General features: G+C 34.2%; 1 protein-coding gene across 3 annotated transcripts in view; it reads left to right on the top strand.

Annotated features, from left to right (window-relative positions):
* The first annotated feature begins 234 nt into the window (after positions 1-234).
* The window catches only part of LOC134714777 (nicotinamide phosphoribosyltransferase-like), a 28,333-nt gene continuing 3,092 nt past the window's right edge, over positions 235-25,475 (top strand). Inside the window, exons 1-9 of one of the 3 annotated variants that reach the window (XM_063576350.1) lie at positions 518-617; positions 1,343-1,438; positions 4,857-5,087; positions 7,444-7,572; positions 8,685-8,843; positions 10,561-10,691; positions 19,356-19,581; positions 21,455-21,715; positions 23,999-24,121. In XM_063576350.1, the coding sequence (XP_063432420.1) occupies positions 1,382-1,438; positions 4,857-5,087; positions 7,444-7,572; positions 8,685-8,843; positions 10,561-10,691; positions 19,356-19,581; positions 21,455-21,715; positions 23,999-24,121 (1,317 nt within the window). In that variant the 5' untranslated portion in view covers positions 518-617; positions 1,343-1,381. Of the gene's footprint in view, positions 316-517; positions 618-1,342; positions 1,439-4,856; positions 5,088-7,443; positions 7,573-8,684; positions 8,844-10,560; positions 10,692-19,355; positions 19,582-21,454; positions 21,716-23,998; positions 24,122-25,475 lie in introns of those variants that run through there. The other 2 variants (XM_063576343.1, XM_063576334.1) reach the window with 2 other exon arrangements.

Below are 25,475 nucleotides of genomic sequence, written 5' to 3'. Positions count from 1 at the left end.
ACCATTTCCTGATCAGATTAGAAACAATGCCTTCATGTTTATCATGGAACACCTACAGAGCATATTACCAGAAAATGGAATTTTATATAAAGTTTAATCACAAGGGCTCTTGCTTCTCCGATCATATATAACATAATGTCATTCATCATATCGAATGAAAATCAAATATGCTAAAAGTATTGTAACCGTGACCTGTATATCATCTCAGCTGTATCACTTAATTTCACCAAATAACATTTGCAAAATATACATAGTTAGTATCGTCAGTGATCCATATCGGGTGTCCTTTAAAATTTATAAACATTAAAGAAAAAGGTAAGAAAAACTTATATTTACTTCATTTTCAATATTGTTTTTTTTCTATTCATCATGATTCTCTAGCCAAAGATTGCGGAAGGTAAGCAGGCTTCAGTATGTTCGCGTGTACTTTAGTTCAATTGTATGCTAAGCAAGGTGTAAACACTTTTGAATGGATTGCAGTCAAGCGTAATTAACTTTTACTATAAATAGTGTAGCAGGTTTATATTGGTTTGATGAATTTCTAATACTTGTATAATATAGTTTAAGGGATTCTTTCTTGTTGGACGGATGGTATTGATCTGCTAAGATATCACGAAGTAAGTGTTGTTGTAATTTGCTCTGTCTAAGCAGCTACTATGGTTCTTAATACTATATTCTCTTTTTTGACTCCATTGTTCTGTTTCAATTGACTCTCTGGTACGGTATTATCCTATCGTATTCTGATTTTAAATTTAATTTCCTTCAGTTTTATATATTTCATTTTGAATATATAGTTCCTCACATATTCAGGAATTTTTTCTTCCGGTTTTTGTTTTTTTATTCAAAAGTTCGTTATTACGGTATGTTTATAACAAAGCTTTAAAAACACAAAATATTTCCAGTGTTATTTAGCATTTTCACATCGGTTAGTTGCCGTTTGGTTGAAATCGAGGCAAACATGAAACGTATGTAAAACAAATCCCAGACAAAACATTTCAACTATTTGACATTTTTAAAAATTGTAATTAAATTTGTTTACGGATTCCAAATTGATTTCCATGAATATGATAAGGAGCAAACGAACAGACTTTTCAAAGTTACTTTTTATTTGTGGCATTCTTACATGGTCTTCTTTCTAGAATGAATATAAGTATGTTCACACTTTATTCAGTGTTTTATTTTGAAAAGGGTAATAATATCAATAATGGATAATTTTCATTGACATTATTGACTTTGGCAACAGCGATCCAATTATAAAACATTCTTATCACGAACCACAAAAAATGAAATACTCTATTGCTGTAATTTTATGTTTGATTTATTTTTCTACCATATATTTTAGATATTCATAGCAATAACATTCGTAGAGACTGTCGTTAAGATGTTACATCCTGCAGCAGGGACCAACAACATATGTCTTGTTACCGATTCATACAAGGTAAAGATGTGTAGAAAAGTATCTCAAAAACTGTGAATCGAAGAAAACTTCAAATGGGGACAGTTTTCATGCATCGTTTATAATCAATTGTATCAGAGAAAAAGATTTTGGTGTTTGATATTTTAAAATGTCGTAATGTTTATCTGGTATGTCCCTCTGAAAGTTTTGGAACAAATATAATGTCCGATAGCGTCAATACAAGATGTACGGTTATTATTTGAAAAAAAAGTGTAAAACAAATAAACTACACGCAAGTTCAATAAGAAAAAGAAAGTCCATTATAAAAGTAAAACGCTTTTCATCAAGAGAAAAATGACAAAAAAAAAAAAAAAAATGAAATATGACAGTTGTTTATAGTTTCGTTATAGAAACATAATGAGGAAAGCAACCTAAACAGAAGTTATAGGGTAGTGTGCCAATAATTGGGATTCAGCTACTTATACTACTGTGGATTCATTTATATTCGTTGGATACCAATTTTCGTGGTTTTCGTGGGAACAGGTAAACCCCGAATTCAAATATTCCACGAATATCATATTTTCAAAAGGCTTTGTATACACAGATTGGCAAAACCACGAAATCAAATATCCACGAATATGCAAGTTTTCAGCAATCCACGAAAATTGATACCCACGAATATAAATGAATCCACAGTATGTAAAAATACAGTACAATTGATTAAAATTTCAACCGAATACACACGATAATCTAACAAAGACAAATGAAAAGGTCCAGTAGATAGTTATTAAGGAGGCTCGCGGGTATAAAATTTTCAGGAAAAAATCAAACGTTTATTTTTCATTACAAATTTTATTAATTACCTTTAGAAGTTGTTACTTTATCATATGGTACATAAATTATTCCAAAAAATCAATACGTGTTGGCCCCAGGTGATTTTTAAAATGTAGATATCATTGAAAAAGCTCCAAATTATTTCCCTTTGGTGCAAAAATGCCATTTTTTGGCATTAAAAGTTAAATAACTTTTTTAACTCATCGGTGACCTATATTTTTTATTGTTATTTTTGAAAAAGCTGTACATAAACTAAATAATTGTAAAATTTTAGCCATTTCTGTAATTTAGTTCTTTTTTAATTTCTATATTACCGCTTTTTCTCCTATTAGTTCAACAGAAAAAAAGGACATTAGCAAAAATGTATGCTTTTTTCGAAGACAGATTGTGAGCGTAAATGAACGGTGACCCCATTTTTTTATTTCATTTTTCTATTTGGTATAAGATAAAGTTAATTTATAGTCAAATATAGCGAAATCTTATATTAAATAAAAAAAAATGAATTAGACCCGCGAGCCCCCTTAACTCATAATATTGTTATTCATTCGTTTGGTGTGTTAGAGTTTTTGATCATGCCATTTGATTAGGGATTTTCCCTTTTTGAATTTCCCCGAGGTTAAGTATTTTTGTGATTTTACTTTTTTCTATTCAACTCATGGTAGATGCCAGGAATAATATTTTGTAAAAAACTGATTTTGACTTCGTTAACAAACAAAAATATAAGCCGGGTTCTTTCAAAGAACGCTTAATATTTGTCTTGCCTCAACACTGATTTTTTAAAGTCTGAGCAGCAGCTGCAAGCTCTTGAATATCGTACGAGTTGAGAAATGTATGTCTTATTGCTGCTACGGTGAAGACCATATTAAATTTCAAAGTTGAAATCGTCTCGTTTGTTATAGATTCTGGTACTGCGTGGAATGTCTAGAAATGATGTAAAGAAAGCTGTAGCTGTTGTTTGTTTTAATTTTCAGTTCAGAGGATATATTATTGGCATCATCAGTATAAATTATTTTGGATTCGAGCGTCACTGATGAGTATTTTGTAGACGAAACGCGTATCTGGCGTAAATACAACATTTAATTCTGGTAACAATGATAAGTGTATATTCAAACGTACTAAATCAACAGTCCGCTTCAATAAATATTGATAAGAAAAAACATATATACTTTATGCTTCATTAAATTTGTAAAGTATGTTTTGTCAAATCCCGGAAGTTTTGTAATATCACTGAACTAAAAGTTGTTTTTATAAAATCCTTTGTTTAAAAAAAAGTCATTAACATTATGATTTCTTTGACAGATTCATTTATTTAATTTAGTAAATATGTAAAACAATCATTTTTTTGTTAAAATTATTCCCAAACAACCCCTTAATTAAAGTTACACTGAACAAGTTTGTGTTCATTGGTTCCATATAATTAACATAAGGTGAGCAGTTTTTAAATGAATACAACTAAAAATCGCATTGTCTGTCAATATGAAAAAAAAAAAAATTTAAATATTAATTTTGAAAAAGAGGCGAAGGATACCAAAGAGACATTTATGACTTACAAGTCGAAAACAAAACTTTCAACGTTATGGATAAAAAAGAAAAAAAACAAACAGACAAACAACAGTACATAATAACAAGGAAAATTAAAGACTGAGCAAATAAAGGCAACAGTAGTATATCGCTGTTTAAAACTCATAAATCCATTGACAAAAATCTAAATGGGGGTAACAAACTAAAACCGATGGAAACGCATTTAATATAAGAGGAGAACAACGACATAACACTTAAATGTAACACACACAAAAACGGACCAAGAATAACAAATATAACATCAAAACCAAATACATGAATTTGGGATAGACAAGTACCGTGACACGTCTTATCGCAATGTGACTTTACACTAAAAAATGAGAGAAATCAAACGACACAACGTTAAAATGTAATACACACAGAAACGAACTATAATATAACAATTGCCATATTCCTGATTGGTACAGGGCATTTTTAAAGGAAAAAATGGTGGGTTGGACCTGGTTTAGTGGCATGCCAAACCTCGCACTTTTATGTGAATATAACATGATAATGACAACACAACACCACAGGACTACAATATAGCAACGAATCCCAAAATACTCTTGGTGTTTACATGTGCTCTAGAAGAGTACGCAGATCCTGCTCCACATATGGCATCCGTTGTGTTGCTCATGCAATACAAACCCGGTTACTTTTTATAATTCGTGAGGTCACACATGAGAATGGGGATGAGGTTGTGGTTGCGGTAATTGGAACATATCCTTATAACTATCAATTAATGATTTTCAGAGATATATATATACACGAGAAGTAACTTTAATTAAAAAATAAATATCACCAATAAGTTGATCAAACAGAACAGTAGATAACCTGCAAGTGCTTGATTGATCCTAAATTATTCATACATTACTATGTGAGCGTTTTACACATCTATAATATATACTATAATGAATGATTTTATAAAAATACTGAAATATATATCTATTTTAGACTTCCAATGATTTTACGATCCATTGTCTTCTAGCCAGGAAATAAAGGGTCGAGATAATCAAGTCAACAAATTCCTGTTTTTATATTTTTATCACCATCTTATACTTTATAGGTGACACATTATCGTCAGTACCCTCCGAACACTACGCTGGTTTATTCGTACTTTGAGAGCAGAGGTGGGAAATATCCAACTACAACATTCTTTGGCCTGCAATACTTGCTAAAACGTTTCTTAACAGGTCAGGTCGTAACAAAAGAGAAAATAGAAGAAGCTAAGAAAATATGTAACAGTCATTTGGGTCTCGATATATTTAATGAAGAAGGGTGGAATTATATTTTAGAGGTACAATAACTTAAATTATGTAAAAGAGGGACGAAAGATATCAAAGGGACAGTCAAACTCATAAATCTAAAACAAACTGACAACGCCATGGCTAAAATTGAAAAAGAAAAAACAATAGTACACATTACACAACATAGAAAACTAAAGAATAAACAACAAGAACCCCACCAAAAACTAGGGGTGATCTCAGGTGCTCCGGAAGGGTAAGCAGATCATGCTCTACATGTGGCACCCGTCGTGTTGCTTATGTAATTACAAATCCGGTAAATAGTCTAATTCGGTAGGTCACATTCATGAAAGGGAAGGGGATTGAAGTTACGACGTAAGGAACATATCCGATATCATTTGTGAAACGTTTATTCCATAACGGTCAACCAACTCGTGATGGCGTCCGTAAAATTTACGAAGGGATGATTTCAACTTCACCATTTTGAACTCTTGGTTTAATAGCTTTCTTGTAAGCAGTAACCCTCTATCAAGAAAATCATGGTAGAAAAGGCAAGCACGGGAATATCGTATCAATTAGGAGATATATACCCCGTATGCAGGTGCTGCTGGAATGTTGCTACTTAGAAATGGAAAGTTCACAATTGGAAAGCTGAAATCATCTCTTTTGTCGTAAAGTTTTGTCTTCACCCGACCCTCATTGTCAATTTATAGATGTAAGTAAAGATATGAAGCCGACTGTATCTGTAGTATCCTTTATCTCTAGTTCGATGGGATATATGCGTTCTACATAGTCACCAAATTTTGAATTGTTTAGTAAAAGAACATCATCTATATAGCAGAAAGTAGAGTTAAAGGATATTGCTAACTTGTTATCTTTCTTCCTAAGAAGTTCCTATCCTGCATGAAGTCAGCCTCATAATAATAAAGAAACAAGTCGGCAAGTAGAGGTGCACAGTTTGTTTCCATTGGAATGCCGACAGTCTGTTGAAAAACACGTCCTCTTTTAAATGTTTATCCATATTCGACCAAATTTTGGGGTATTTTTTTTTAATATTTTAAACAATATCATGATTTACCTCATGGTTTTGTTTGCGTTTAGATTACTAATCAATTTGACAATGATATCGATTGATAAGTCATGGTAGTAAAGTATAGTCCTGTTTTTGCTTACCTATTTATCGAAATACTGAAAAGCAGGGATGCGATCTAATCTCTCAAGTACCAAATTAACCGTACAACGTGGTATTTTTGTCTGTCCAAATCGTTATCTTGTCAGTGATATGGTTTTTGATTAACATTGAAGTTTATGCAGTTTAAAAATATATAAAATCGTTGATAATGTCTTTTAAAAATAATACAGAAAATTTCTAGTCATAAGAGGATTTAGTTATTATTATTTTGTTGATCTTTAGATGTTTTTATAGATGTTTTTTTAATTGCTGTCCCGTTGATAAAACCCCATATCCCTGATCATATAATTCAGGGTTTTGGTATTTATATTTTAACATTATTAGTTTATTATTGCTCTTGCATGTTTATAATAATTCAATTTGTTCAAAACGATATTCTACATTTTCGTCCTTATTTGTTGATTGTTTTACATTGACTGTTCCTGTGTTATGTTTCCCTCCTTTCTTTGTGTCATAATGACCAATCAGCTAATGATGGCCACGGTAAAAAAATGTTTTTTGAGTCATGACCTCAATTTGATTGATTCATTGCCATGTCTTAGCAACTTTTTAGAGAGCAGTATTCCTCGTTCAACAAAATCAACGTACTTTGACCTAGCTTTAGAGTAACGGATCAATTGAGACACATATACTCCATACGCTGTTGCCGCTGAGATGTTGATATACAAAAATGTAAAGTTGACCATAGGAAAATTAATATCATCGAGTTTATCATCAATTTTGCTAATTAACTACCATCATTAGTCATTTTGAGAAAAAGGTCTAAATATGAAGCAGATGTATCTGTGTCGGTAGTATCTTTAATTGCAAGTTCACTTGGATATATTAAATGTGAATCTGAATCACTGAATCTATTATTTTTAAGAGACAGTACATCACCAATATACCGAAAGGTGAAATTGAAAGACTAGGCTTATTTCTTTTCTACTTTCTGTAGAAGCCCTTGGATAAATTCTGCTTCATAGAAATACATAAACAAATCTGCAAGTAGAGGATAAAAAAGATAGGTTTCCTAAAAAGCATATTAATGACGATATATTGGTTTAAAAAATAATCATTGTTTAAAATTGATATGGATTGCATGAAATAATACTGTATTATGACATCAGTGATAAGTACGGTTTGTCTTTTTATTTTTTTCAAATTAGTTTTGATATGTTTCTCTTTTTAAATTATTAAAATGCTACAGTTCTAAGTTAGCCTATTTACTATTTCAGAAACACTGTGGTTATCTCCCTTTGTTGATAAAAGCTGTTCCAGAAGGACTAAATATACAAACCAGAAATGTCTTGTTTACTGTGGAGAATACAGATCCAAATTGCTACTGGTTAACTAATTATTTCGAGGTAATATTATTGAAAATATCATAGGCAAAACGTAATGATTTCAATTAATATTGCAGACACAGTTATATTAAAGCAAAATAACAAATTACGTCGTTGAATTAATCGCTAACTTGAAAAAAAATGTTTTCTTGCCTTGAGATAGAAATTAAATTAGTAAATTTATTTTATCATTTCACCTGCCATAAAAAATATATGGATATAACCTTTGCAGAATAATTCTGTTAGTGTGTACCTATAAATGTTTCCATTTCCGACGTTACTTAAAGCAAAACAGATCATGCAGTAAGAAACATCAAGAATTAATACAAAAGTACAATTAAATGAACTCTTAATTTCAATTCATATCATGTGAAGAAAACTATAACAAAATTACCGCTTTGCGTATTGCGGGTCAATAATGATATATCGTGAGTCGTCGGTGGCGTGATGACATCTGTGTATCTTGTTTGTGTGATCACGTCCCCATGTTTGGTTCACCATTTTTTTTTATTTGTTAAAAGCTTGGATTTGGAATGATATATTTAGCTAAGAGTGCATAAAACCGTTGTCTCGAATTTAGAATGATGACTTTTTTACTTATGAAAGTACTGTCAAAATTTACTAGAATATGTGCTAGTAAAAAAATCAGTTTATAGTTCTTTTATAACGGAAACATTCGTCCTGAACATGATTTAAACTTTGGAACCCTATGTGCAATTTTCATTATCAGCATTAACAAATTTAACTTTTCTTATAAGATTAAAACTATTTTGTTAAAAAAATTGAAAATTTTAAACTCCTTCTTCGCAGCTTTAAGAGAATATCTGTTGATGTGGACGAGAAAAATATTGTCATAAACATACATCAATAAGTAAAAAAACATTAGGTCTGATAGTTTAGGAATCATATCTTTGAAAAGTTAAAACAGCACGTTATACATTTTTGCTTACGAGGCGCTTTTCTGGATTTACATTCATCAAGAACGCTCAAAGCCAAATATTTGACAGCTATGAATAATGAAAACAGAATTAATAAAATCACAATTAACGAGAACAATAACACAGTATGTTTGACGTTTACCATTTTTGCATGAAGCTTAGGTCTAAATACATTTTATGTATGATTATTTCCAGTCATACTTAGTTCAGGTATGGTATCCTATGACCGTAGCAACAACTTCTCTATATCAGAAGGATCTGATTACTAAATATCTGAGAGAAACTGCTGATAACCTCGATAGCTTACCATTTAAATTATCTGACTTCGGATTCAGGGGATCATCTTCGTTTGAGGTAAGACTTATTCCTGAATACCTCAGGAGAAACTGCTGATAACCTCGATAGCTTACCATTTAAATTATCAGACTTCGGATTCAGGGGATCATCTTCGTTTGAGGTAAGACTTATTCCTGAATACCTCAGGAGAAACTGGTGATAAACTCGATAGCTTACCATTTAAATTATCAGACTTTGGATTCATGGGAACATTTTCGTTTGAGGTAAGAAAACGTTTCTCAAACAATACTGTGAAATTTTCCGGTTTCCTGAGGAAGCAGTTACGTGTGAAAAACAGGCAGTAAATGTTGTATTTTCCCTTCACTAGATACTGCATTCAATGTCGGAATATTAGTTTCAGTATATGTTATGTTAAATTATTTTAATGGTGAACTAGAAATTAAAATATATCATGTTATTTATGTTAAAACAGACGTATGGGCTTTTTTGTATATGAAAATTTAAAACAAAGTACCAAACAAGATAACTTAGACATGAGAAAACAATTACCAAGCGCGCACCTTTTATCAGATATGAGCGAGACTTAAAATTCAAAAGTCAACAAGTAAATATTTGAACAGTGAAAAGTGCTTTGTCATCATATGTATAAATGATGATACATAATTAACGATTTATAATATACTTTATCGCTATTTTATCGAAATTTTTCTTTGATCTCACTGACTGATAATTTTCTTTCTCAGCGGAGTCGAATGAGATGAAATTATCGCTAGAAACTAAGAACGCAAGTGCCCGTTGTCATAGGTAAAATAGCGATAAACATATTATCATCGGCCATCTCAACTCGATTTCTTTTCTCGCTTTCGCCATACCATCTCACGCGAGAAAATCAATTTCGTTGAGATGATCAACAATAATCTATGTGTTAATGATACATATCTTAAGTTTTTGTATATGAATAAATAAAGGCAACAGTAGTATACCGTTGTTCAAAACTCATAAATCCATTGACACAAAACAAAATAGGGGTAACAAACTAAAACTGAGAGAAACGCATTAAATATAAGAGGAGATCAACGACATAACATTAAAATGTAACACACACAGAAACGGATTAGACAAAATCCTTTGAGAATCATAAATATTACATCAGAACCAAATACATGAATTTGAGATAGATAAGTACCGTGTCACGTCTTATAGTAATATGAATTCACACTCAAAAATAAGAGAAAACAAACGACACAACGGAAACACTACGTTAAAATGTAACACCCACAGAAACGAACTATAATGTCACAATGGCCATATTTCTGACTTGGTACATGACATTTCAAAGGAAAAAATGGTGGGTTGAACCTTCTTTTATGGCCATTTGAAACATTAAAATGACAACACAACATTACAGAACTACAATATAAACAAATAGGAGAACACAATTGACAAAGAAACACACGAATAATAGCTAACAAAAGGCAACAAGTTTGGAATTTAATACGCTAGAAGTGCATTTTGTCCACACAAGACTTACTAGTGACGCCAAGATACGAAAGTTTGAAAGCCGAATCAAGTACAAAGTTGAACAGCATCGAAGACCAAAAGTTCAAAAAAGCTGTCCCATAAACGGCCAGGGTTTTCTATTAGGTACCAGTTTATTGTAATATTTTGTGTGTTTAATTGTTTAATCATCCTAATCAACATGAATACTCGTAACTTACGAAAATGCCCTAAATGTCGGGAACAGCATCAATTATTTGTGATTTATTTTCTGCAGTCAGCTGGTATTGGAGGCTGCGCACATTTGGTACATTTCCTAGGGTCTGATACACTTTGTGCTTTGATGACAGCAAAATTGTACTATGGCTGTGACATGGCGGGGTTTTCTGTACCAGCTGCAGAGCACAGGTATGCCAATCCATTTTATTCAAATAATGCAACTATATGGTATAATTGATACAATGACTGAATAGCGTTTTTGATATCATTTGTGTTGTTATGTTGCTGCTTAGTTGACATATACAACAGATCCGTTTATTCACATTAAATCACGTAAACGTATATCATCATCCAGTACTACTTTTTTATATATATTTCTGTTTTAATGGTGTGATATAATGACGCTCTGACATTAACTGAACCTTTTAAATCAGCTTTTTTGTCTTTTATTTTGACTTCTCAGCTTTGTATATATATCATAAATAAAGGCAACAGTAGTAAACCGCTGTTCGAAACTCATAAATTGATAGAATAAAACAAATCCGGGTTACAAACAAAATTGAGGGAAACGCATTAAACATCTACACAACATTCAAATGTAACACACACAGAAACGAACTAAGCATTAGACATACAGCAAGGTTTGACTTGTTATTTTTTTTTTAAATGTTTGGACCAGGGTGACTAGATCATTATTATCGATAGTGCTAAAACGAGCCCCGGCTGACATCTTGGTTTTTTTCGAGCAGAGGAAAAATTTGGAAGAAATTTGTGAATAAGTGTAGCAAACCATAGCAAAACCCACCAAAAACCGTACAATAACACTCCTACAGTCATTGGAAAACAAATACATGTACATACAAACTTTTCGACGTTCAAATCAGGAAAATCATATAAAAATAGCTAAACATCTCTGACCGTTGACCCCACGTGGGTTTCGACCCGAACCGAAAGTTTTTGGTACTAATGACCGAATTCCATCATATATTTGGTATATTTGTTAAATTAACATGGTTAAAAATAGGCTAGTCGCGAACCGATATTATCTGTGAACTTCATACTTCACCGTTTTATTTAATCTTGGCTGTCCTGCCCTCACCATTCCTCCCATTTCCAACTAACAACACCAAAATAGTGTCCAACTGGTATGTCCATAAAGAAACTAAATGACTATCTGAAAAAACCTGATCTGCCAATAAAGGGAGATAAAGTTCTGATACCTGTTTTATTCAGCGACAGTAAAGGAAACTACCTAGAGAGACAGATAAGACCAGGAATCAGTAGGGTTATCAAATTTTGGAGTGAGAAATGTAGGACAACAAAGAGAGGAGTCCAGTGGCTAAGAGACAACACAACCACTAAGATAGGCCAACTTGACAACATCTCCATATATGTATGGCTAGGTACATGTGACCTGACATACTACAACTTCAAAACTAAATACATAGAACTACATCCAGATCCATCTGAAGCCATAAAAGACACAGTGGATAACCTAAATGAAATTGTTAAAATAGTACAAAATTACCCTGGTTGCAAAGTGACGCTTTTAGAAGTACCCCCAATCTCAATCCACCATTGGAACAAAAGCAGAGACCACCAAGATATTAACCAGTTTATCAACCAGGACTGCTTATTTGTAAAACACATATTAGAGTTAAACAGCAAAATACGAGAAATAAACCAACAGATACAGGTCTATCCACCAACACTATCAGTCGACGTCAGCCATAACCAGCAAAAGAGCTAAAAAAACAGACACAAAAAGGGTTACTGACAGATATAACTTCAATCTATACATAGACGGAATTCATACTTCAGTACTATTGGCCAGAGTGTGGCTGAAGAAGATTGGAAGGTTAGCACAGTGGCACTGTTACCAACAGTAGGGTGAAGTTTGCTGTGGATTGGTGATTAGCAGTCGACAGTGGGATTATCCACGACGTACCTACTCACTGATTGGCAGCAGGCTTGGAACCTACAACTGACAGGACCTACGGCTGACAGACAACTATATCCACACTGATTGTGAAATACGTCCACAAAGACAAGAGCAATACGCCCAAGAAGACAGCTAAATAGCTGTATGTTCTCACCGTTTGTACCATCAGGTCTGATTTAAGCCTAACATTAATATATATATATAATCTTATTAAGCTTAACTATAAAGCTTCTTATACAGCTTCTATATATATAGAGTTGTGTTATTAATTAAATAACTGTACTATAAACAAAAACAAATAAAGGAAAAGCAGGAACATCGCCAGGAAAATATACCTGCAGCATAAACAAAATATAGCCTGTACACAGTCAGTGGAAAGCTGTCGACCGTGGGATTATCCACTACGTACCTCTCCACTGATTGTATACAGCCGACAATATGGAGGACAATCAGCAGGTCATCAAAGTTGGGAGCAGCATACCAAACAAGAGACAGATCACCAAGGACTACAGCCTTAACATCCAGAGAGCACTAATGAATAAGCTCGAGGCAACTAAAAGAGAGGCCCACCTTGAATTTAAAAACACAGGAGGTGGATTGGTCATAACTGCTGATGCGGCTACGTTCGAGCTCATAAGGCAAGCAACTACAATCTACTACAGTAGAATGACACAAGGAAATATCCTAATCCAAGAAGAAAAAGATAAAACACAGCTATAAGTACAACAACAATGATTATTGTTACACTGTTAACTTCTATAACACCAAGAGCAAGATATTGGTAAACGGAAAAGACCAAAACCGTTTTGTCGATGTGGACCTGACAGAAATAAGACAGATAGCACAAAATGCCAAATGTGGAAAGTCCAAAGTCAATTTAATCCAACTAAATAACCTCATGAGAGAAAGACTGGAGCAGACAGTTGGATCCAAAATCACACAAGCCACATGCGATAAAAATGTAAATGCTGGCATTCTATGCATAAAATGCAATAGGAGTTGTAGAACACGTAGCGCCTATTGTACATCAGGAAAGCACTGGGTCCATTACAAATGCCAGAAGATGACATCCCAAGAAATAGCGGAGGTAGAATAAGAGGAGGAGAATGACGACAACTATACATGCAAGATATACAATGGTAATATAGCTATTGAGGGAGAGGCAAAAAACACTAAAACCCAAATTGACAGCCAATATGACCAGCTCGCCCTACCAACCTGTATTAACAACGCTTCAAGTATACTAGCAGACGCAGGTGCTGCAAGAGATGAAGAGGTATATGAAGCTGAACTATGTGGAATATGTGAAAGCACAATAGAAGATAATGCTGACTCCTGTGAGATCTGCCAAAACATAGCCCATTCATCTTGTCTAGTATGTAGCGATGGTCAAACAATTTGCTTCCCATGTATAGACACCATTAAACGAACTAGCAAAATTCAGATTAACAGCAATATAGATGAACATCAAACTTACGTCAAATTGGGAGAAACACCTAAGGAACAGCAGACGAATATAAATGGAAAGCCCCAATCCGAGCCTTCAAATCACCAGCAGGCTAACTCAAAGACAATATCGTGTCCAGCAGATGTATGCATTGAAGTGCCCGTTACAAAAGCCTCAAAAAGTAAACAAGACCAAACAGATACTAAAACAAAAGACGTGTAAGAAAGAGAACTGAAACTAAGAAAAGCTGAATAACAACTCAAAATCAGGAAAAAACTCTAAAAGAAGACCAGGCAAAAGCGATATAGCTTGAAACAAGAGTACAATACTTGGAAGCCCGCAACTTCGAATTAGAATCATTGGTACCGATCATGAGAATCCTAAAGATGATACTGCATCCAACTCATACGCAACGAACCTCAACATGGCAAACCATATCGTGGATGAAAACATACATTTACAAGTACAGCATAGGCAACAATCCAAATCCAGACAAGACTACCATCAACCAAAAATGGCAGCATTTATAAACCAACCTATCCAACAACCAAAATTGGCAACATTTATCAACCAAAATATCCAACTACAACCTATTTCAAATACGTAACACTGTACAGCCAAATGTTCCATTTGTAAACACCATCCCACTGAGAGTCTCACAGCCAAACAACAGAAGACAAGCTGACACCCTACAACCCAGAGCAACACACACACCTGATAGGAGACATGTAACCGTCAAAGATCAAAGATATGCTGAACACAACAACCCAAACAACAACCAGGGTATACATGATAGGCACAATAGTACCATACTGACTACAACGAGCCATAATAAAGAGCCCCTCAACAAAACCAGAACCCACAACGAGGATTTTTTATGCCAGCAAAGCCTCCAAAAAAACATGAGTTAACAAAAACAGCAGCAGAAGAAGGCGTACCAGTTCTGAAAATTATATCATTCAACTGTAAAAATGCAAAATCCAACATATACGCCTTGCACGATCTAATGGAAAATAACAATTTACTGTTGCTTCAAAAACACTGGCTATTTCATGCACAATTACATTGTTTACAAGAAATTGGCAAATGTACCAACTATGCTGCAAAAGGATGTGATGAATATGACCCAATACAACCAACATTTCTACTAAGGGGACATGGAGGGGTTGCTGTTATATGGAAAAACGAAATAGATAGTAAAGTCAGACCATTGGACGACGGTAAAGAGAGGATCCAATGTGTAGAAATATCAGGGAAAGATCAAAAACTACTGGTGGTATCAGTGTATTTACCTTCAACAGGAGGGCGAAACAGTACAGATGAGTGTATGGAAACCATTGACCAACTAAATGAGATCATCACAAAATACCAAGATACACATGAAATTATAATTGGAGGAGACCTCAATGAAGATCTTGGAAATGAAGAAAGGCAAAACAAGCGGAAAAAGTATTTACAATAACTAATCGAAGACTATAGGCTAGGCTACGGGAATACCGGGAAGACCTTTATTAAGACAAATGGCTAAGAATATTCCGAACTTGACTACTTCCTGCATATGTCCAGATATATGGAGGTGACAGAAAAGGAGGTCCTGAAAAATGTCATTAGAAACCACTCCGACCATTATCCTGTTAGATGTGAAGTTAAAATAGGGATACCAAAAAGAGGTACAAATCAAAACAACAAACTTCAGCAAATTAGTAGACCAAGATCTATATTTGGCATTTATAAACTGGCAGGTGGACACGATGGCAGAAAGCCCAGCTGAGACAACAGAGGATGACGATCTCCAAACAGTAAGATACACCAAATGCTAACAAACGCAGCAACTGAGAGCTCATCCAAGAAATCCAAGTATAAGGCAAAACCAAAACTGAAAGTATAGACACCAATCATCAAAAGTAGCTTGAAGGGGATGAGAAAATGCTATGATATATGGAGTAGAAATGGGAAACCCACCAACTCAGATGACAAGTCTAATCAAGACAGAGTTAACACCAGAAAGGAATTTAAAAAGCAGGTGAAAGTTGAGCAGGCTAGAGAGCGAGACAGAGAAAAACAAGAGATATTAGAGGCAAGAACAAGAGACATTAAGCTGTACCACAAACTAGTAAAAGGCAACAGGAAGAAACAGGACTGGTACAATGGATCTACATGTAAATGACAATCTTTACTCTGGTGACCAAGTAATCGAAGGCTTTACTGAACACTTTGGAAATCTAGCATCAGCAGAAAAATCATCCCAGCTGAAGGACCACCACTATAACGAACTGGTTGAATATGAAATCAAATTAATCAACGATATGGTAAAAAGTAAGGAACCCCCCTGGCAAACCAGACAGAGCTTAAGAAGGCCATAAAGTCCCTAAACAGAGGCAAATCTGCAGACATATATGGCATCACTGTTGAGCACCTCATCTATGCGGGAGTAAAACTAGAACAACTACTTTAACGGCTCATCAATCTGGTATTTAAACATGGCTGTGTCCCAGACATACTTAAGAAAGGACTTCTTATACCTATCTTCAAAAACAAGGGAGACCGATGTCATGCTGCCAACTACAGAGGTATAACAGTACTGCCAGTCGTTAACAAGATAATAGAGGCAATAATCAGGGACAGAATGCAACCAAGAGTCCTTCAAGATCAAAATCCCACCCAACGAGGCTTCACAGCAAAATCATCGCCACTGATTGCAGCTCTGGTCGAGGAAGAAGTTTATCGAGAGAGTGTAGACAGTAACCAAGAATTTGAGCTGGTTCTACTAGATGCAAAGTCTGCATTTGACGTAGTGGTACACATTCACCTCATGCGACGACTGTTTTATTGCGGTATCGACGTAACTCTCTGGAGGATAATACAGAGTATGCACTGGCAATCAACTAGTACCATCAAATGGGAAGGAATGATTGCTGATGAGTTCCCAGTGAGCCAAGGTGTGCGCCAAGGAGGAATCCTCAACACTAACTTATACAAGGTATATGTTAACCCTCTACTGAATAGATTACAGCAATCAGGCCTTGGATGCAAATTTGGGAATGTCCTATGCAATACTACAGCATGCGCAGACGACATAGCATTATTGGGGAAAAGACCACCTGATATGCAGGTACAAATAAATATATCTGCCGACTACGCAGCAATGGAAGGCTATAAGCTCCAACCCCAGAAGAGTGTGGCAATACACATCAAACCTTAGCCAACCAAGAACAATTGTAAACCAGAACAATACCAGCTAGGAAAAGATCCAATGCCAAACGTCACAAAATCAACACATCTTGGCATAATAAGGACAACATCAATGAGACAAAACATTGAGTCCAATGTTGAAGAAAATTTCAAGAAAGCAAGAAGAAGTGCCTATGCCTTGTTCGGAAGTGGATTCCATGGAGAAAACGGACTAGATCCTGAAAGCTTAATTCATCTATATAAGACTTACATATCACCAGTACTACTCTACGGGATGGAGCTTCTGACATCAAAATCAGCACACTTGGAAACCCTAGAGAAATCCCAGAAAAAAGATGCTCAAAATAATTCTCTCAGTCCCCATGAGTACTCCTGATCCAGCAGTCTACATCCTAACCGGCATCCTACCAGTCGAGGCACAAATCCATACTAAAATGATGACATTCGTATGTAGCATATGTCAGCAAGCAGACAATAGTGTTGAAAAACAGCTTGGTAAAAGACAGCTCACTGTAAAATCCTCAGGAAGCCACAGCTGGTATATTGAAGAACAGAGGGTCAGGTTCAAATACAACCTCGGCAGACCCATGGATATGCTGGATAATGCAGATGTGACTAAAACCACTGTCAATCAAATAAAAAGACAAATTGCTAACCACTGGGTCAACGAAATATCAGTTATTGCCAACCTGTATCAAGGGCTAAAATATCTTTAAACAGACAACTTCATGGCAGGCAAAATCCACAGCATACTGAAGATAAAAAGATACGCCAACAAAGACCGTTTTAGAATTCCAATCAAACTAAAAACTCCTCACTGGAACCTACTCACTGCAGTCCCTGAGATATAAAATCTACAAAGAAGGAAACCAGGAGATATGCAACGCCTGCAGCCAGGAAGTCGAAACTGTTGAACATCTATTGATCAAATGTAAAGCTTGGGATAACATCAGAAGACCTGTAATTAAAGACATAAAGAATATACTAACAAGCAACAGCAAAATAGAGTGGGAATCTCTAAATGAAGGGACCAAAATACAGATATTGATGGACATAACCATGGTACAACGACAACTTCGTCTGAACAGTGAAGAAGTCTCAAAGATAGAACACCAAGCAAAACGTCTCATATTCCTTATACACAGCGCCAGATGTAAACTCCTACTTCAACCATAGCTGATTGGAATATGCCTTTGTCAGGGTCTATGGTAGGGTGGGGTCTGGGTGTGTAGGGCAGCCAATACAAATAAGTCGAGCTCACTGTGTAACATCTTATAAATTTCAAACACTTCGGAATTCCTGGGTGTATTTTGACCATACGTACAATGAACTTTATGCAGAATGCTGCAACAAATACGTAATATGGGTGTGCCGGTGCCAATATAGATGTGTGATAAAATCTTTTACCTTTTAAAGACAAGTTTTTAGAACTACGTAAATAAACATATGACAATTGCAATTACCGTGCGTGCCTAGATCGTAAACGTCGCACAAAGTGCTAATATATAGATACAACGAAATATTAAAAATCTTGTTTTAGATTTTATGATGTGAAACGTCAATTTCTATGCGTGGATTGAGTTTTTAGACAATATGAACGTTTTAATCAATTTTAAGTTAATGAAAAGGAAATAAAGTGTTTTTAGCTTTTAGATCCTTAGTCCATATTACGAAAGGCGAACTATTTTACATTTTACTGCTGCAAGTTTATTATTCTTTTTATCAGTGCGAACTTGATTGAAGCAACTTATTTTACAACATTTATCTTTTAAGAATTAACTATTTTACTACGTAAACATATATAATCCCACTAAATATATGTCCGGTAACTAGCCTAAAAAAACTAAGAATACATACAACAAGATATATGTGTAACTATAAAAGTGATCCTGTATATATTGGTGGAGGATAGAATTATTCAATATTTATGGTACATATATTCCTACTTGTATGTTGCTGGGTTATGTTCTACATGCCTTAACGGTGTGGTTGTCCTACAAATGATGTGAAGATTTGGAAGAAGAAGAAGATAGTTTAATATATTGACAAAATAGCTATATGTAAAAGAATTTATACAATAATGCAATGGTATTATTGTTTTTCTTTCTTTTTTTAAGCAACTCAAAAAGCAAAACACAAATTTTCTTTGAGACATGAGACCTTTTCCAAACAAAAATCTCAAAATAGTTTCCTTGTGTTTCTACACCAATCATTTGATGTTTTGGTAAACTGCGATACCAATTAATTTGACGTAATATATTTATTTGAACAGTACAATAACCACATGGGGGCAAGATGGCGAGATAGATGCGTTTAGGAATATGTTAAAACAATTTCCAACAGGGATAGTATCATGTGTTGGTGACAGTTATGATATGTGGAGAGTTTGTAACAATGTCTGGGGACAAGAACTAAAAGGTTTAGTAGAAGCTAGAGAGGGGAAGGGGACATTAGTGGTTCGTCCTGATAGTGGTTATCCTCCAGACATTGTTGTAAAGGTAAAGCATTGTAAACATGATTACAAAGACGAATTACAAATGTAAATGTTAAAAGAGAATCAAATACAATTGAAAACCAATTGTTCAGTGAACAATTTATGGTCTTTCCACATCACTTTTATAATTTATTGACGAGAAGCTGCTTTCAAAATTCTTTTTGGCGTCCAAGTAGTTTCTTCATACTCAATCAAAAAATCAATATTTTTTTTATATCTTTGCCTTAAATAAAAAAGATAAGTGACAAATTCAGGTTAAAAATTTCTCTTTTTGTCTCACATGATAGCTTTACACTGATTCCAAAAATATATGATTTCTATAGACTTTTCCTGAAATAAGGTAGATATTCAGTACTTCCGGTTTAGTGAAATTCCCTTCCGGTCTCAAATGATAGGTTTATGTATGCATATCTTAAACATATCGTTTCTATGTACTTTTCCATGAAATAAGTGCAAACATAGCTACTTCCGGGTTTAATCAAGGTCACCTCCGATCAATGTTTTTCAAGGTCACATGTCATTAACAGTTTGCAAAAGACACTATAACTTTGTCAGGTGCTTTCCTTTATGGTTCTGGAGGAGATTTGATAACAAAGACAACAGTGTTCGGCGGCATAACTCTTACACCGTTAAGTGCATGGTTTAACAGGGTCAGTCTCAAAAGCGCAATAACTGTTTAATATCATATGCACAAAATCTAAGCGACATCTTGCGAAACCACAACACATGAAAATAGAAAAAAAAATCAATCGAAATAAATAGAAAAGGTCTTTCCCCAGAACAGTGGATAGACTTGATAAACGTAGAGAATGTTGTAAATTACAATGTTAATCTATTAATTTGTACTAACAATTTGAATTTTACTAAAATGAAATGAATTCATCTGATTAAAATGGCTTTACCAACTGTTCTGTCCCCAAAGTAGGGCCTACAATTTTACCAGATGTGTTGAACACGCACCATAGCCTTCGAAATTGAGGTGAATAGTCCGCGATATCAGGGTACCATTCTGCTACACAAAAGAGACTATATAAGTCATAATTTACTACCAGTCAGTTCATTTCAGAATAAAGAGGTGTTGTATGATTATCAATGAGACAACTATCTAAACAAATTCAGTAGATGAACCAATAATAAACTATAGTATGGCTTTCAACAATGAGAGGAACCAATATCGTATAGTCTGATATAAATTACCCAATTAGAACAAAACTTTCAATTTGCATGAGAAAACTAAAGGCATGATGTATAACAAAACAATTTACGAAAAAGAAATATGAAAGGTACCTGAATTTAGACAGGCAGATATAGAATGTGGCGGTGTCAAACATGTATGTGATCTTTAACAGTGGTGCTACAGCAGAACAAACTGTAAAATATATAGTTAAAAAGCGCTTACATCATCAGATAGATAGACGTGAAAGGAATTTATTCATCCCTAACAACAAAAACAGACACTAAGTACAGCTCCCACTTACTGGCAATTAGTTCAAAGTATAAATTAAAACATGTATCGTGAACAGTAAGGTATCAAGATGAATTTGTATATTCTCTACAATCAGCTTGAAACCCCATCTGCCATTCATATATTTTCCTTTATCATATTTTGTTATCACTCCGAAGATACCAAACGTTTTCCAACTGGAAGGTTTGACCACTCCAAGGATCTTCAATTTTTAAATTTTAATATTTGAATTGTGCGAAAATTATAGATACATGTACACAGCCAAATATGATCAGAATTTGACCCCTTATTCCGTGCCGTGCCGTGAAGTAGTATGTCATATGCAAAAATAATGAACCAAACGCTCACTATAATCAATCAACCGTTCTATATAATATATTTACTATTGAATGCTTCGATTGACGTCTTTCAGGTGTTGGATATTTTAGGAAAATATTACAAAACAACTATAAATTCAAAAGGGTTCAAACTATTGCCTCCTTATTTAAGAGTCATTCAAGCAGATGGCGTTAACTATGAAACATTAGGTGCAGTTTTAGAAAACATGAAGAAAAATCGATGGAGCGCAGACAACGTAGTGTTTGGGAGTGGGGGTGCTCTCTTACAGCAAGTAGACAGGGACACTCAGAAATGTGCTTTCAAATGTAGTTTTGCTGTTGTAAATGGAGAAGAGGTAGGTTAATGGTTGATAAAAACTCATATATTATCAATATAATCAATTTTGTGTATATATTCTGAAGCCTTTTTGTTGACAATTTTTAACATATCTTTTGTTTTATTACGTGTCAAATGTTCCAACTATTCAGGTTGGTACGTTTTTCTATTCCACCGCCATCACTGACATGAGAAAATAGTGTTGCACATGTGTGTCGGTGATTCGTTTTTTTTTTACATTGAACAGTTGTCTATATAATAAAGAAGATGTGGTATGATTGTTTATGAGACAACTCTTACTTAAAAAGTTTCTGTAATGTTCAATTATTTGAAACACGTATAAATTAGGTTTAAAAGAGGGACGAAAGATACCAAAGGGACAGTCAAACTCGTAAATCTAAAACAAACTCACAACGCCATGGCTAAAAATGTAAAAGACAAACAGAAAAACAATAGTACGCATGACACAACATAGAAAACTAAAGAATAAACAACACGAACCCCACCAAAAACTAGGGAGGATAGCAGGTGCTCCGGAAGGGTAAGCAGATCCTGCTCCACATGCGGCACCCGTCGTGTTGCTTATGTGATTACAAATCCGGTAAATAGTCTAATTCGATAGGTCAAGTTCATGAAAGGGAAGGGGATTGTAGTTACGACGTAAGGAACATATCCGATATCATTTGTGAAACGGTTATTCCATAACGGTCAACCAACTCGTGATGGCTTCCGTAAAATTTACGAAGGGATGATTTCAACTTCACCATTTGGAACTCTTGGTTTAATAGCTTCCTTGTGAGCAGTAACCCTCTATCAAGAAAATCATGATAGGAAATGCAAGCACGGGAATATCGTATCAATTGGGAGATATATACCCCGTATGCAGGTGCTGCTGGAATGTTGCTACTTAGAAATGGAAAGTTCACAATTGGAAAGCTGAAATCATCTCTTTAAATTGATCTTAAAAAAGATCGACAATAGATACCAGAGGAACATTCAAACTTAAAAAAAAAATAACTGACAAAGCCATGGAAAAGAAAATAAAGACAAACAGTCAAAAAATAGTAAAACAACACACAACATAGAATAATGAAGGCAAAACAACACGAACCCTGGGGGTAATATCAGGTGCTCCAGAAGTGTAACCAGATTCGGTTTCACATGTGGCATCCATCGTGTTGCTCATGTTAACAAAATAAAATGGTAATATGTCAAATCCCAGTGTACCATATCGTACAATCATATATTGATTAACTCGTTGAAATATGTATTAAAACACAAATAAAAACAAATAACTATAAATATAAGTTATCTAGCCTGATTTGATATAGCCACATAATGTGATGAAAGTTAAAGTAGTTTTACTTGCGCAGTAAGGCCATCCTCGCTAACTATACAATTTTCCGTAAAACATAGTTCAACAATATCCTGTTCAGTTTCGCTGCCAAGAAAATGACCTTTAACTTGACAAAGAAATATAACCTTGTACAAGTTACTTCTACTCAGTAAATAGTTGTAATTGTGATTACTATGATGAACGCAGTGATCAATAAACTCATCATAGATACCATGACTAAATTTTGTATATACGCCAGACGCGCGTTTCGTCTTCCAAAGACTCATCAGTGACGCTAGAATCCAAAAAAAAAAAAAAAAAAAAAGAAAATTAAAAAAAATAAGGCTAAATAAAGTACGAAGTTGAAAAGCATTGAGGACCAAAATTCCGAAAAGTTTTATCAAATACAGCTACGGTAATATATGCCTGAGGTAGGAAAGCCTTAGTATTTCCAAAATTTAAAATTTATAAACAGTAAATTTATAAATATAACCATATCAATGATAATTCATGTCAGCACAAAAGTGCTCACTAATGGGCTGTTGATACCGTCGAGGAAAAAAATCTCCACCAGCAGTGGCATCGACCCAGTGGTAGTTAGAATTTGTATCGATGATGATATGTTATTTTTTACTTTTTAGTCATAAAGTTTTAGTTTTTCTTACACTTCAGATTTGTCTATTTCCTTATGGTATCGAGAACAAAAATCATTTGAAATCAATGTGCGGTGTAGTATTATAATTCTTCACAACACATTGTATGATAAAAATAAATGAAGCATTCTGAAGTTAAAATCTCTATCATGTTTACGGAACAAAATATATTTGAATGAAGATTTTTGACTGTTTGCTTTTGTACATTAAATTGATAACTTCTCATCAAAACTATTTACTTCTGGTAATGATTTTCTTTTGTATAATGGATTTCTTCCCTTTGAACTGATTAAGATGTATTTTTCTATCGTAGAGAAATGTTTTCAAAAATCCAGTGGATGATCCTGGTAAAATGAGCAAAAAAGGTCGCCTGACTCTTGAATATGAAAATGGGATATATAAAACAATAGAAGAAGGCAAAGGTGACAAAAGCAAGGTAATTGTAATAAATTTTCAAATGGACATATTTATAGACAGCTGTTGAGCGTTTTCAGACATGTCCAACCATCTTTATTTATGGCGGAAGGCTTTCATATTATAAGACCGTAATATATAGGAGCTAGCTCATTTTCCGAGACGGTCCCAACAGAGTAATGAGGAGGAAAGATAAAATCACAGACTTCGTCTGGTCTGTTATGTACAGAATTCGACATATTACCGAATATTACTGTTTTACCAGAGAGAATTTCACAGTTGTTATCCATTCGTTTGATGTGTGTGCGGTTTTGATTTTGCATTTTTGATTAAAAATAAGTAAAACACAAAAATACTGAACTCCAAGGGAAAATCAAAACGGAAAGTCCCCAATCAAATGTCAAAATCAAATAAAAGACACATCAAACGAACGAAAAACAACTGCCATATTCCTGACTTAGTACGGGCATTTTGAAATGTAGAAAATGGTGGATTAAACCTGGTTTTATAGCGCTTAACCTCTCAATTGTTTGACAGTCGCATCAAATTTCATTAGGTGTACAACGATGCGTGATCAAAACAGACATAATAGGTAAAAAAAAGTCAAAATATGAGTACAGCAGTTATCACTGTGTCACAATCAAAAAGATACTTTCTGTTTTGAATTTTCATCGAAGTTCGGTATTTTTGTGATTTTACTTTTTTTATTACTTAACCGCGAGTGACCGTTTTTTTTTTTGCTTCCGAAAATCATGTATTAAGTTTCTTTTGTAGATTCTGTTGGATATTGTATTAGTCTTAGCGTTTTCGGTATTGATTTTGTATTTTCGGTAATTATTTGTCAGTATTGACGAGTCTTAAAAGATTTGGTTTGTCTTTAGTGCTTTTGTTTTATATTGATTGGTCTTACATGATCTTGCCTAATATTGCAGTTATTTCATTTTCGTTTTCTTTATGCATGTAAAAGTCAGCTATTTCATTTATATCATTTTTTATATGTATCATCTTTTAAACAAAAACAAATGGGAAATACATCAACTATAAGAGGAAAACAATGTTACTAAAGAAACACTGAACTTAAAAAAACACTAGCATGCATAGAAACGGAGATACAACTGCCATCATCTGAACTTGGTACACGACATTTAAAACAATGGTGGATTGAACATGGTTTTATGGGTAGCCAAACCTCTCGCTTATATGGTAATATTAGTAATATGAATAAAATGACAACATTACGTGACAGAAATACAGTACAAATAAACTCAAGACCATTACGCACAGATAATACCTAAATATATATACAGTATAATAGTGCATAACATCATTTAAACCACAGAATGACAACAGACACTTACAATGAATTTCCATCAGTA

This window comes from Mytilus trossulus, chromosome 1, assembly GCF_036588685.1.
Source record: "Mytilus trossulus isolate FHL-02 chromosome 1, PNRI_Mtr1.1.1.hap1, whole genome shotgun sequence".
In the NCBI taxonomy this organism is placed as follows: domain Eukaryota; kingdom Metazoa; phylum Mollusca; class Bivalvia; order Mytilida; family Mytilidae; genus Mytilus; species Mytilus trossulus.
This window is presented reverse-complemented; position numbering and strand designations above follow the sequence as displayed.